Source organism: Lycium barbarum, chromosome 4 (assembly GCF_019175385.1).
Source record: "Lycium barbarum isolate Lr01 chromosome 4, ASM1917538v2, whole genome shotgun sequence".
Taxonomy (NCBI): domain Eukaryota; kingdom Viridiplantae; phylum Streptophyta; class Magnoliopsida; order Solanales; family Solanaceae; genus Lycium; species Lycium barbarum.
Genome location: NC_083340.1, coordinates 148986331 through 149000218, shown reverse-complemented (window position 1 = coordinate 149000218; position 13888 = coordinate 148986331). Strand labels below are relative to the sequence as shown.

Genomic DNA, 13888 nt, shown 5'->3' with positions numbered 1-13888 from the left:
GAGTACTCTTGATTAGCACTTGCCAACGTTACTTTTATCTTAACTCTTGAATACTTGATTTTAGAAATTTTACAGTTTGATACTTGACAAGGTGCATATGTCATCAAGGGTACATTAAGAAATCTTGAATCTGCCTCTGGTAAGCTTGGAAACGAAAGTAGTTTTTATTTTGGATAGAATGGGAGTTCATATACAAATATACAAATTTATCCATGGATGTATAATACAGAGAACATGAAGGTCATACCCCTCAATTCAAATTGAATTTCTGTTAGTAGAATATGTTTTGAAAACTTGTGCGCTTAATCCAGTTCCAAATTTCCATTGTCATATTCAATAAATCTTGACTGATTTCAATACAAGAACTTGGTTTAATACGAGTGACATAGATCTATAGATCCTTGGTCACATTAGCGGATGAGACCTCATCATTACATATGGGACAAATCTGCAAATAAATAAATAAATCTGTAAGTATGAACATCAAGAAATAGAAAAGAGTAAATGAGAACACTTGGCAATTAATTACCTTCTTTATCTGAAGCCATGTTTTTATACAATCTGAATGGTAGTGATGATCACATGGAAGTGCTACTAGCTTCTCTCCTTCTTCATATTCCAATTGACACACCACACACCTATATATTTATCCAAAAAAGTCAAATTTTCAATGTTTAATAATTATTCAGTCTAATGACCAAGAGGTCACAGCACACAATGTAAACCACAGTGTCACGAGTTTAAATCTTCTTAATAATCAGGTCTTATATATCCTATTGATTGTGGGGGGGGAACTAAAATGATTATGAGGGGTTGAAATTTTTTTTTTTTTTGGTCGAATCTTTAATTTTCGACTACTTACTTGTCAACAAGTGTCTTGGAATTATTGGATTGAAATGTAGAAGAATGCAAGGATTTGCTTATTTCTGCTTCAGATAATCCTCTGTTCTCTACTCCAACAAATTCTCCTAAAGCAATTAATTCCTGTGAAAAAACTATGCTCTTTAGTAAATGTCATGTAGTTCTTGAAAAATACATAAATTAAATAAAAAGTACTCCTACCTCGTAAGATAATTCATCTGGATCAACATCATCTTCCTCCATATCCTGTATAAGGAGAAAATCCATTGTAATTTCATGACAATTTATGATACCTATGTGTGTGTGTGTGTTGTATAGATCAAATATATGGAAATACACAAATTATAGTGCGAATATGTGTGCTCTAGAGAGAGACCTCGTTGTCCTCGTCGTAACCATCGTCGTAGAACTCTAATTCAAAATCTGCAAAAAGAAATTTATCAAAAGGGAAAACGATGAGAACGATTTATTACTTCTTATGTTGAGTATACTTTATTTTGAGCTGAAAAATATAATAGTATATGCTATAGTACTAATTAAGACAATGGAGGGAAAAAATTGGATTTTCCTTTCATTTCCCTTCTTATGGGGTTTCTTGGATCATTTCTTCAAATGAAAAAAAGAAGAAGTTAATATTCCTCCTGTTTCAATTTCTGTGAACTTATTACTATTTGGAAGTTTACGAGATGGTTCTTTGAACATTTTTTTCTTACATTTTTTCTAAATTATAAATTATCATAGCTTATAATTTTTTTTATATAGTTTCTAAATATATAAATTTTATTTTTATAAAATTAAAAAATCTATGTCAAAATTTAACTTCAAAGTTATAAATTTGACCCTCATGCTCTGTAAAGGTTTACATAAATTGAAACGGAAGGAGTATTAGATTACCTTGAACCTCACTTCCTAGAAATTCTTCATCAGAGGCAGTTATTTCTTCATCTTCACTTTCACTTTCAATCATCGACAACATAATACAAACCCTATCCTGAAAAAGTCACATTCATTCCCATGCACTGTTAGTATCAATTAATTAGCTAGAATCCTCACACAACTACAACAACGTAACCTAGTGTGATCCCACAGATGATCGTCTGGGGAGGGTGGGTGTAAGCAGGCGTTACCCTTACCTATAAGGTAGAGAGGTTGTTCCCGGTAGACCCTCGACTCAAGAAAAATATATTTTAATAGAAGAAAAAGAAAGACCAAAATCATGCAACTGGCGGGGATTAATACCATTTCGTAGAAAAATTACACAGAATATATAGATAGGCTTATCTTCTTTATATATATATATATATATATATATATATAAAGATTGAAGTACGTAGCAAAAAATGTACCTCATCTATTTGGCTAAGAGGTGTTCTTCGAGTCGTTGGCTTCCTCTGTTCTTCATCAGCCATAATAATGTATTTTTGATAAAATTTCTGGAGGATGGCTAAAACAATGGCTTGAATTGGATGTTATAATGAGAAAGGAGGCAAAGAAGAAGAACGATGAAGGAATTTTTGGGTTAACTTAAATCTTAAGAAACTTTCATGCAAAGCAAAGAAATCCAAAATTATTTCCATGCAATTTTCTAAGATTCCAATGTTCTTTCTTCTTGTTTTCAAGTTTGTCTTTGTGCTAGCTACTTCACATCGATAAAGAAGCTATCTGGTTGGAGTAATTAATAGTAACAAGTTTAATTTATATCTAATACTTTTCCCATAGGGCAAGCTCCCTATAAGTTCATATACATTACATTAACTATATATTGAGAGTGGTGGATTATATATAATTCTGAAGAAAAATTATAGAAATATCTGATAAGGACCGTTCCCGCTTAAATGAATTTTTTGCGGCGTGAATTTAAATTTAATCGAATTAATGAATTTCGAATATCAGATTATTATACAATAGAAAGAATAAAGAATAAAGAATTCAGCCGGTTTTCTTCAAGTGAAGTCCTATGACTTTTTGTCTTTAATTAATTTTGCTCTTACATGTAAATGGAAAAGAAAAAAAAAATGACGAGAAACGTTATATACCATCAGGGTATATATTGGTATGTGGAAAAGGTATATAGTAACACTAAATTCTTTATCATTCTATCTTACTTGGATCATCTTGAAATAATCACGTTATAATAGTCTTTAAAAACATTTAGATTGATAATTATGAAACTCCCGTGGATTCTTGTTCATGTAATTTTTTTCTTTTAGTTCTTTAAATAGAAGGTTGCTCTAGATATCACATATTCCGCATCAACAGTGTATTTCTCACCCTTATCTATAATTATATACTTTTACATCTATAATTATTTTAATCCAAAATTAATAAAAACGTAAATGTATTCTTGTGCTACACGATGTAACTGTTGTCACGTGCCTGACATCTTTAGTTAATGGATCATGAGTCCCAAAATTTTTTAACCCAAAAAATAACCTTTACAACCAAACTAACTCTTTAAGAAAAAAAAATCAAACTAGGCTTTTGTGCGTGAAATCCTCTTTCCCCCGACCCCAACCTTTATTCTTTGGAAATCAAACTTAAAAATAAGCTTTTTTCTATACTTTGATAGAAGATTAGTCACGTTTCAAAACACCGGAATATAAATATTTTATATAGAACTTAATAATTTTTTTAGCGTAAAATAATAACGGCTCATTACATCAAGTATACGTATATGTTTGGATCGTCATTTTAGGGGTTGTAAAGTGCCTCGAAGTAAGTTTGGAAACTTGTTATCTTTAAGTTTTTTTTTCGTACTTTGACCGAAGATTAGTCACGTTTCAAAACGTCGGAATATAAATATTTTATATAGAACTTAATATTTTTTTAGCGTACAATAATATTGGCTTATTACATCAAATAATATACATTTGGATTTTCGTTTTAGGGGTTGTAAAGTGCTCCGAAGTAAGTTTGAAAACTTGTTATATTTAGGTTTAAGTGTCATATTTTATAGGGTTTTGATTAATCTCTTTTGTTTTACTCCCAAAGCTATGAAAGTACTTTTCTGGTTCAAGAAAGATAGAAAAGAAAAAATTACTCTGCTTTGTAGTAAGTTTTTTTTTTCTTTTATGTCTTTTTTATTTTGATATTGTATTATGTAATCCGCACCATTTGAATGTGCAAAAATAAATATAATATTTAAAAATAATTCATCCAATATAAGATGTTCATAATAATTGAAAAATATTTCATTCCGTTAGCAACGGAATACATCATTAAATTATAATATACTTAAAAAAAATCAAGTTCTAGACACTCTTCTACTTCCAGATGTACTGCCACCATGGGAGTTTTACCCACATGAACGCTTATCATGCCCAAGTTGCTTACATGTCGAGCACTTGTGAGAGTAAGTCTTTTCTCTAACATCCATTTGATTGGGATAACACGTTAGCTTGTTTTTTCCCAATTTACGAATATACTCCTTGTTCGCAACCATAGAAAACGGCGAGGCTGGCCAATAAGCTTGATTAACAAGAAGATGGAAGTGGCTGGAATATTCTTTAAGGTAATTTACGACCTTATATTCCCCTCCGCCTAATCAGTTACATTTCTTGCCATTCTCTCAAAGCATTTGACTGCATGAGAACGGGCATGTGGTACGTTTGCCACTTACCACAAGTGTATGATCTTGTACGCTTAATAACGATATGTTTGTTTCCTCCTTTACCAGCGTAATAACCCATTCTAACTTCATACACTCGTTGAACGACGTCATACTCGGTCATGTGGTGACCCTCTGATTTTCTTCTATGGTGTACCATCTTTTTGTAGGTGTTACACCTTGGAAATTTTCCCGTTAGCGTACCACGAATAGACCCACGAAGGGTATGATGTATACGACACGTTGACGAGTAAGAAGTAATATTTAATGATTCTAAATGATATTTCAAATACATTTGAGGTAGGAGACGAAAGTTGTTAAGGAAAGCAAGGTATATGTTATTTGTCGGGCAAGAATTACGAGTATCGAATTAATGATGGCTTAATGACATTTTGGAGAAGAGTTATAATGTCCCTTATATTGGTAATGAAGTGTTAAGTAAGTTTCAAGAAGGACCCATGAGCCAAATATAGGCATAAGCCATCAAAAAGGACGATTTAAGGAAACGTTTTCGGATGATATGACTTGGAAGGGCCAACACGCCATTATAAGTTTGTAATTTGGACAAACACTAGAATAAAATTTGTAGATAATTGAAAGAGCTTTCCAACCATAGGTCGTGGGCCCTCACAGCATATCGGGATCAAAAGTTATGGCCATTCTACGACAGACTGTTTGGGCAAAATATCACATTCTGGCGCACTTTACGGCGCAACATGCGGCCCGCAAACACGACATGCGGCCACGCAATTGGGCAGCAAAGTGTGCCAGTGAAATTTGTGAGGTCCTGCATGGTTTGCGACACAACATGCTTTTAGCAAAGCATGCTTTGCGTCCCGCAAAGTGTGCCGCATGTTGTGTCGGTCCAGAATTTTCTGGACTACTTTAAATAAGACCCAACTCGACCAAAATCATATTTTTCATCATTATTGGTCAAGAAAACCTCTAGAATACTCTTTAACATTCATCCACAAGAAAATTCAAGGGAAACCCATGATCAATAACACCAAATCCATGAACCCAAGTGTATGAAACCTAGCCAAAGTTTATTTAATTCAAGAAAATCCGAGGGAAGTGAAGTAGGGTTTTGGTGCTAGAGGAGTAACTCCACTCAAGACTTGTTCAACCATTATCTAAGGTAAGTTTCATGACTTTCTCATGATGATTAAAGTGTTGATAAGTTAAAATACTTTGATTGGAGAAGAGTGTAGGAAATGGGTCATGAAAGGTGAATAGTGACATTGTTGGATGAAGGTTTGAAATGAATCATAAATATAGATATGTTGAGATTGTAGAAACAGCTAGGAGTAAAAGAATGGGGATTGGGTGAAGAAAACACCATTAATGAAGGTTGTGGAGCTTCATGCCCACCAAGTGTTTGATAAAATGCTTAGATGATCAAAGCATGGATATTGTTGCTACTATAGAATCCCTATGACCTGTATTGTTATAGATTAAAGTTGAAGGGATTGAAAGACATTGTGATACGCTCAAAAGCAGGAAGTCAAGGTATGTAGAACTTCCATCAACATGTGGGAATCTCTACGTTCTTCCCCATGCTCCGTTTCTTGATATTCATGAAGTTCAAATCCTAGGGCACTAAATCCAACATATTGGTAGCCCGTAGTTATGTATTTATGTACATGAATCTTGTATCTATATTCGTTATTGTATTCCTAATCTTCCATTACGGTTATTAGGAACCCCAGCTTAATACATGAATCATGAATTCTTCCTCATGTGTTCTCATTATGTTTATATGAAACCTATTGATTTTATCTAGCAAGTACAAGCATGTTTTCAAGTCAATTATATATATGATTACGAACTATTGTTGTTACTCGTGAATCAAGAACATGTTTGTAAGACTATGACAAGTTATCTTATAAAACTACACTTCAAGTTATTTCATGAAACCATGTTTACAAGTTATTTCATGAAACCATGTTTACAAGTTATTTTCGTGAAGTCATGATTACAAGACAAGTACAAGTTAATTCACGAAAATCATGGGCTTCTTAGTCAACTATATCATGTTCATGTTTTTGGGAGTTGCACGAATTACCGAGAAGGCTCGGATAGCCTGAAACTATGTAGCCACCATAGGACAAGGATCGCTCCGCCCAGTTAGGACGATACCTTAATTTTACACTGAATGGATCCATCAGGCACGTTACCACCTTATACTCTGGCAAGGTATGAGGGCTCTGCTGGTCCGGCGAGGTACCAGACTCTACGTACCCACGTGGTGATATCACATGTCGGTTTATGAAATGCTCTCCCCACTTATCATGTTTTACTCATGTTATATATATATATACTCATGCTCATGTTCATGTCCAGGTTTTCAGTTTCATTTCTTATCATGTTATTTCATGTCCCATGTTATTTCATTCAGTTGCTTTACATACCAGTACATTCAATATGCTGACGTCCCCGTTTATTTGCCTTGGGGGCCTGCATTTCACGATGCAGGTACTGACTTACAGGACGACGCACCTGCTCAGTAGGACAACTCTTGTATCAGTTTTTGGGTGAGCCCCATTCTCTTCGAATTTGGAGTTTAGTCAATTGTTTACCTTATGTCATTGATGCATTAAGGGTATGCTGGGGGCCTTGTCCCAGCAAGAAAGTTTTATGTTCAGACTCATGCTAGAGGTTTCATAGACTAAACAAGTCAGTTGGGTCGTGTTAGACTTTCAGAATCGGTTAGCCATTTTGGCTCAGTTATGGTATTATCCACACTCATGTTTAAACAAGTATTTTATTAAGTATTATGACTTACTACGTTTTATACAGGCTCATCATGCATTCACGTTATATTCCGCTTATGTTATGTATCATGATGATTCAGCAAGCCATGTGGTTCGCTCGGTCACATGCAGTCAGGCACCAAGTGTCGTGTTACGTTCAGGCCATGGTTCGGGGCATGACAGTAAGGCTTTGGCATCCATGTTCCGTTCTCGGCTAATATGGCTTTGGCTTGCCTTGTCCTATCCGCAAACCGCTCCAGGACCTGCTTGAAAGCTAGTCTTACCATTGCAGTGATAGGTAGTCCCCAAGCAGATTTGAGGAGTCCATTGAAAGACTCTGAGCTGTTTGTTGTGAGCATGCCCCATCTCCTTCCTCCATCTGCATAAAGCATCCATTTTTCAACTTCTAATTTCATCAACCAAACATATGCCTCTTCACTCACTTTCCTTAGCAGCTCCATTTTTTGCAGCCCATTTTCTTTGTTGATGCTGCATCGCAGCCCCCCCCATATCAATTTGTTTACAGTGCCATTTCCAAACTTTGTTTGCAAATTAGCCTTTAAGTACCTTAAACAATATCGATGATAAGCATGTGGAGGCTTCCACCCATCCAGAGTAGGCATATTGTGCAATATGCCTTTATGACGATCCAATAGGACACATATGCCCTGACGACCCCTAATAGCATGAGTCTTTAGATATGGAGTATTTGCTTTGGAAGCGGAGTAAACCATCAAATTTTGAAACGAAGTACAACTTTAAGAGTTTCGCAGTCACCCTTAACGAGATCTCTCCAGATCTTGAGGTACTGTAGTTGATAGTCCTCTCCATAACCAGTACTTCTGGTTTATGCAAAATCTATTTATAGTTATACTATTCTTTTGCATTATAATACATATGTTGCCATCAATTGCTGTTAACAGGAAAAGTTGCCTCCGACTGATTCAAGGCTTAGACCAGATCAAAGATTTCTTGAAAATGGAGAATATGAAACTGCTAACTCAGAAAAGTTACGACTAGAACAGAGGCAGCGTCAGGTAATGCAGCTAGTTTCATGAATTTATACACAAATTAAATTAGATGGTTCCTCTTTGTGTGCTTTATTCATAGCTGAGTGAGTGCAATAATCGCCTATACATGGAAAACCAAATTTTGCGCGTACTGATAATATAAAAAGGAAGGACATAAAACTAAAGCAATGAACTGTCAACAACAACAAATTGCACCTCAGTCTCAAACAGGTTAGGGTTGGCTATATGAATCCTCATTTCTCCATTTAAACTCAACTCGTGTCATCAACATTAAAGTTGTCATCATTATAGGAAAATTTTGATATCTGTGATTATCAAAATTTAGACAAGTTTCCTATGAAAAAAAGAACAAGAAAAAAGACGAACAGCAATGCAAATACTCTAGTTATTCGACGGCCATCCTAAAGTTTTAGGAATGTCATTTCAGTAGTTTGGTTGGAGTAACAAGTTAGTTCCATTTTCTCAGTAAAAACCCAATCAAGGTACCTTTATCCCACAATAGTTATGAAGTCTTGGTACATGAAACAGTTAAGATTATTGGCATTTACAGCTCAAAATATTTGCCATTACATCATACTGAAGTTTCATAAGAGTTTGCATAACAAGTATTGTCATGCAGGCGTCAAAGATGCAGGAAAAAGGCTGGAAACCAAGGTGGTTTACAAAGCCAAAAGGTAGTGATACATATCAGTATAGAGGAGGATATTGGGAAGCTAGAGAAACTTGTAAATGGGAATCCTGTCCACATATTTTTGGTGAAGTTTCTGAAGAGATTTGACTCTTTTACTCCGTTTTGCAATTTTTCAGCAGTAATGGACAGGCAAAAGGGATATGGAATAAGATGTTAAAAATAAAGTACAGAATGTAATAAGACATAGACTTAGGCAAAATGTAAATGGATATAGTCAAATAGTGTTGGAGGTGGTTGTAGGTAAATAACAGTGAGTGATTTCTTCCCATTTGTTCAAGTCTTAGTGGATAGAGTTATCCGGTACCTGTATTGTTGGAAGATAGCAGGTACTCCGTGGAATTAGTCAAAATGCATGCAAGTTGGCTCGGACACCACGGTCATTTAAACAAAAAAAAAAAAAAAGCGCATGTTTGGCCTTTTACTTGTACTATATTCTTCTGTAGAAAGTTTCTTTTATTCTTCTTTTTAGGTTTTCCAAGTCCACCCTATTGAATATGCCCCAAATCTTCCCTGAAATTCAAGGAACCATTGTTCTGTTCTATATCTCGAAACTATTTACTTCAGATCATAAGATGTCAGGATGTGCAACTTTTATTTTCTATTGTACAAACTTTACTACTACTCAAAAACATTATTTTCTAGTGACTCTTGAGTCTTGAGTACTCATGATTAGCACTTGCCAAAGTTACTTTTATCTTAACTCTTGAATACTTGATTTTAGAAATTTTACAGTTTGATACCTGACAAGGTGCATATGTTAAGAAATCTTGAATCTGCCTCTGGTAAACTTGGAAACGAAAGTTGTTTTTATTTTGGATAGAATGGGAGTTCATATACAAATATACAAATTTATCCATGGATGTATAATACAGAGAACATGAAGGTCATACCCCTCAATTCAAATTGAATTTCTGTTAGTAGAATATGTTTTGAAAACTTGTGCGCTTAATCCAGTTCCAAATTTCCATTGTCATATTCAATAAATCTTGACTGATTTCAATACAAGAACTTGGTTTAATACGAGTGACATAGATCTATAGATCCTTGGTCACATTAGCGGATGAGACCTCATCATTACATATGGGACAAATCTGCAAATAAATAAATAAATCTGTAAGTATGAACATCAAGAAATAGAAAAGAGTAAATGAGAACACTTGGCAATTAATTACCTTCTTTATCTGAAGCCATGTTTTTATACAATCTGAATGGTAGTGATGATCACATGGAAGTGCTACTAGCTTCTCTCCTTCTTCATATTCCAATTGACACACCACACACCTATATATTTATCCAAAAAAGTCAAATTTTCAATGTTTAATAATTATTCAGTCTAATGACCAAGAGGTCACAGCACACAATGTAAACCACAGTGTCACGAGTTTAAATCTTCTTAATAATCAGGTCTTATATATCCTATTGATTGTGGGGGGGAAACTAAAATGATTATGAGGGGTTGAAATTTTTTTTTTTTTTGGTCGAATCTTTAATTTTCGACTACTTACTTGTCAACAAGTGTCTTGGAATTATTGGATTGAAATGTAGAAGAATGCAAGGATTTGCTTATTTCTGCTTCAGATAATCCTCTGTTCTCTACTCCAACAAATTCTCCTAAAGCAATTAATTCCTGTGAAAAAACTATGCTCTTTAGTAAATGTCATGTAGTTCTTGAAAAATACATAAATTAAATAAAAAGTACTCCTACCTCGTAAGATAATTCATCTGGATCAACATCATCTTCCTCCATATCCTGTATAAGGAGAAAATCCATTGTTATTTCATGATAATTTATGATACCTATGTGTGTGTGTGTTGAATAGATCAAATATATGGAAATACACAAATTATAGTGCGAATATGTGTGCTCTAGAGAGAGACCTCGTTGTCCTCGTCGTAACCATCGTCGTAGAACTCTAATTCAAAATCTGCAAAAAGAAATTTATCAAAAGGGAAAACGATGATAACTATTTATTACTTCTTATGTTTAACATAAAATTGAGTATATAAAAATTTGAGAAAATAGGTTGAGTATACTTTATTTTGAGCTGAAAAATATAATAGTATATGCTATAGTACTAATTAAGATAATGGAGGGAAAAAAATGGATTTTCTTTTCATTTCCCTTCTTATGGGGTTTCTTGGATCATTTCTTCAAATGAAAAAAAAGAAGAAGTTAGTATTCCTTCTGTTTCAATTTCTGTGAACTTATTACTATTTAGAAGTTTACGAGATGGTTCTTTGAACAAGTTTTTCTTACATTTTTCTAAATTATTTGAATTATAAATTATCATCGCTTATAATTTTTTTTATGTAGTTTCTAAATATATAAATTTTGTTTTTATAAAATTGAAAAATCTATGTCAAAATTTAACGTCAAAGTTATAAATTTGACCCTCATTCTCCGTAAAGTTTACATAAATTGAAACGGAAGGAGTATTAGATTACCTTGAACACTTCCTAGAAATTCTTCATCAGAGGCAGTTGTTTCTTCATCTTCACTTTCACTTTCAATCATCGACAACATAATACAAATCCTATCCTGAAAAAGTCACATTCATTCCCATGCACTGTAAGTATCAATTAATTAGCTAGAATCCTCACACAACTATAACAACGTAACCCGGTGTAATCCCATAGATGATAGTCTGGGAAGAGTGGGTGTAAGTAGATCTTACCCTTACCTATAATGTAGAGAGGTTGTTCCCGATAGACCCTCGACTCAAGAAAAATATATTTTAATAGAAGAAAAAGAAAGACAAAAATCATGCAACCAGTGGCGGGGATTAATACCATTTCGTAGAAAAATTACACAGAATATATAGACAGGCTTCTCTTCTTTATATATACTAGTTATGTGAGGCCCGGGCTCAACAGAATATATAGACAGGCTTCTCTTCTTTATATATACTAGTTATGTGAGGCCCGTGCTGAGTCCGGGCCCAAACTCAAGATATAAAAGTAGATATTTTAACTAAAGAAAATATAATTTGTGTTAGTACAAGTGTACAACAACAACAACAACCATATACCCATTGTAGTCCCGCAAGTGGGTAGTTATATGAAAGCAAAATTTTCATTCCACTCCTTTAATATTTTAACTTCCATTTTGATGAAATTATTTACTTCAAATCAAATGTGGAGCCAGAATTTGACATTTATAACTTATGTATCCTAATTTTCTGAAGTTATTTAGTTCCAAATAAATAATCTATACATAGTTAATGAATTTTTAAGACAAATACATACTTTAACTTGTGCAGCGGATGGAGCTACTTCTCTCTTAATTAGGGATTAGGGGTTCGAACATGGATATGGAAAAAATCTTTGGAAGAAGGCTCCTCCCGATAAGCGCAATACAATGCGAATTATTTGGATTAATTGGGCTCAAATGCGGATATCAAGCACCAACCAGAAAACCAAAGAACATGAAAAATGAGGTAGGAGGTTCGATAGCTTTTGAAAAGTAGACCTTAAAAACAAAAAAATTGACTTACATAAATAAGATTAGGACCTAAAAGTAATTAATTAAAAAGTTTTAAAAATTTTGAAAATTATTGTGAGGACTACAAAAGTCCCCAGGTTCGATAGCTTTTGAAAAGTAGACCTTAAAAATAAAAAGCAAAAAATGTGACTTAAATAAATAAGATTAGGACCTAAAAGTAGTTAATTAAAAAGTTTTTAAAAATTTTGAAAATTTTAAAAATTATTGTGAGGACTACAAAAATCTCCACATTTGCTCTTATATATAATAGTAACAAAAAGTTAATTTGAGGGATCATGTATTACCAAAATAAGTTTGGAAGTGTCTAGATTTATTGAAAATATACTTTAATATATATGCAATAAAAATCAAATACAAGGGCAAAATTGAAATTGCAAACCATTTGGTTAGCAAACTCTCCAACAAGAAAGTTGAGAACTAACTAAGGCCTACAAAATTCATTACATTGCCACTTATTATATATAGTAATATATATATATATATATATATATATATATATATAATAAATCTTGTAAATTATATGTTGATTCTCTTTAGTGAAATATTGGCTCAGCCACCACATGCTACAAGATTGAAATTTTAAACAAAAGATTGAAGTACGTAGCAAAAAATGTACCTCATCTATTTGGCTAAGAGGTGTTCTTCGAGTCGTTGGCTTCCTCTGTTCTTCATCAGCCATAATAATGTATTTTTGATAAAATTTCCGGAAATTTGGATGGCTAAAACAATGGCTTGAATTGGATGTTATAATGAGAAAGGAGGCAAACTACAATTTTATAACATATTCCGCCCCATACGGAGTACAAACTACAATAATATAACATTATAGTTTGTACTCCGTATCTAAAACTTTATTATATTAGTGTTTACTATGAATACAAAGTCTGCATTTTTTTTTACATTATTTTTTTTTAAATATGGGGTTCACTTTTTTTTTTGTTTTGATATTACTTGATTTTGTTAATATGGAGTCTACTTTTTTTTTACCGTGAATTTGGAGATGGTGGGTTTCACTTTTTTTTTTATATTGCTTGATGTCGTTTAGTATGGGTCCACTCTTTATGAGGTGCACTTTTTTTTTTTTGACATTATTAGTTTGTACTATTTTTATGCATATAATATATATACATATACTATGTTCAAAACACGATTAATATAACATTGTAGTTTGTGTTCTGTATCTAAAACTTTATTATATTAGTGTTTGCTATGAATATAAAGTCTGCACTTTTTTTTTAACATTATATTTTTTTTAATATGGGGTTCACTTTTTTTTTTATATTGCTTGATTTTGATAATATGGGGTCCATTTTTTTTTCCCATGAGTTTGGAGATGGTGAGTTTCATTTTTTTTTTTTGCTCGGTGTTATTTAGTATGAGGCCCACCGCTCCCCCCCCCCCCCCCTTTTTTTTTAAGGGACAACGGACGACGAAGCATGGGTC

At 33.4% G+C, this 13888-nt stretch overlaps 2 protein-coding genes across 5 annotated transcripts; both read right to left on the bottom strand.

The window, feature by feature from the left end:
• Window positions 1-302: 302 nt before the first annotated feature.
• Window positions 303-2341, bottom strand: LOC132637042 (E3 ubiquitin ligase BIG BROTHER-related-like). Of its 2 annotated transcripts, none has more exons than XM_060354193.1 (7): window positions 2208-2341; window positions 1756-1852; window positions 1238-1284; window positions 1063-1107; window positions 863-984; window positions 530-638; window positions 303-448 (listed from the first exon to the last, which is right to left on the bottom strand). In XM_060354193.1, exons 1-7 carry the CDS (start codon window positions 2268-2270, stop codon window positions 392-394), a joined length of 540 nt encoding a protein of 179 aa, XP_060210176.1. In that variant the 5' UTR covers window positions 2271-2341; the 3' UTR covers window positions 303-391. The 2 variants fall into 2 exon arrangements, with proteins under 2 accessions (XP_060210176.1, XP_060210177.1); XM_060354194.1 differs by lacking the exon at window positions 2208-2341 and adding an exon at window positions 2101-2178.
• Window positions 2342-9726: 7385 nt separating this feature from the next.
• On the bottom strand, window positions 9727-13231 carry LOC132638838 (E3 ubiquitin ligase BIG BROTHER-related-like). Of its 3 annotated transcripts, none has more exons than XM_060355593.1 (7): window positions 13062-13231; window positions 11389-11482; window positions 10822-10868; window positions 10649-10693; window positions 10449-10570; window positions 10116-10224; window positions 9727-10034 (listed from the first exon to the last, which is right to left on the bottom strand). In XM_060355593.1, the coding sequence occupies exons 1-7, from the start codon at window positions 13122-13124 to the stop codon at window positions 9978-9980; spliced, it is 537 nt and encodes a 178-aa protein (XP_060211576.1). In that variant the 5' UTR covers window positions 13125-13231; the 3' UTR covers window positions 9727-9977. The 3 variants fall into 3 exon arrangements, with proteins under 3 accessions (XP_060211576.1, XP_060211577.1, XP_060211578.1); XM_060355594.1 differs by lacking the exon at window positions 13062-13231 and adding an exon at window positions 11734-11806; XM_060355595.1 differs by lacking the exon at window positions 13062-13231 and adding an exon at window positions 11625-11805.
• Between the last annotated feature and the right edge of the window lie 657 nt (window positions 13232-13888).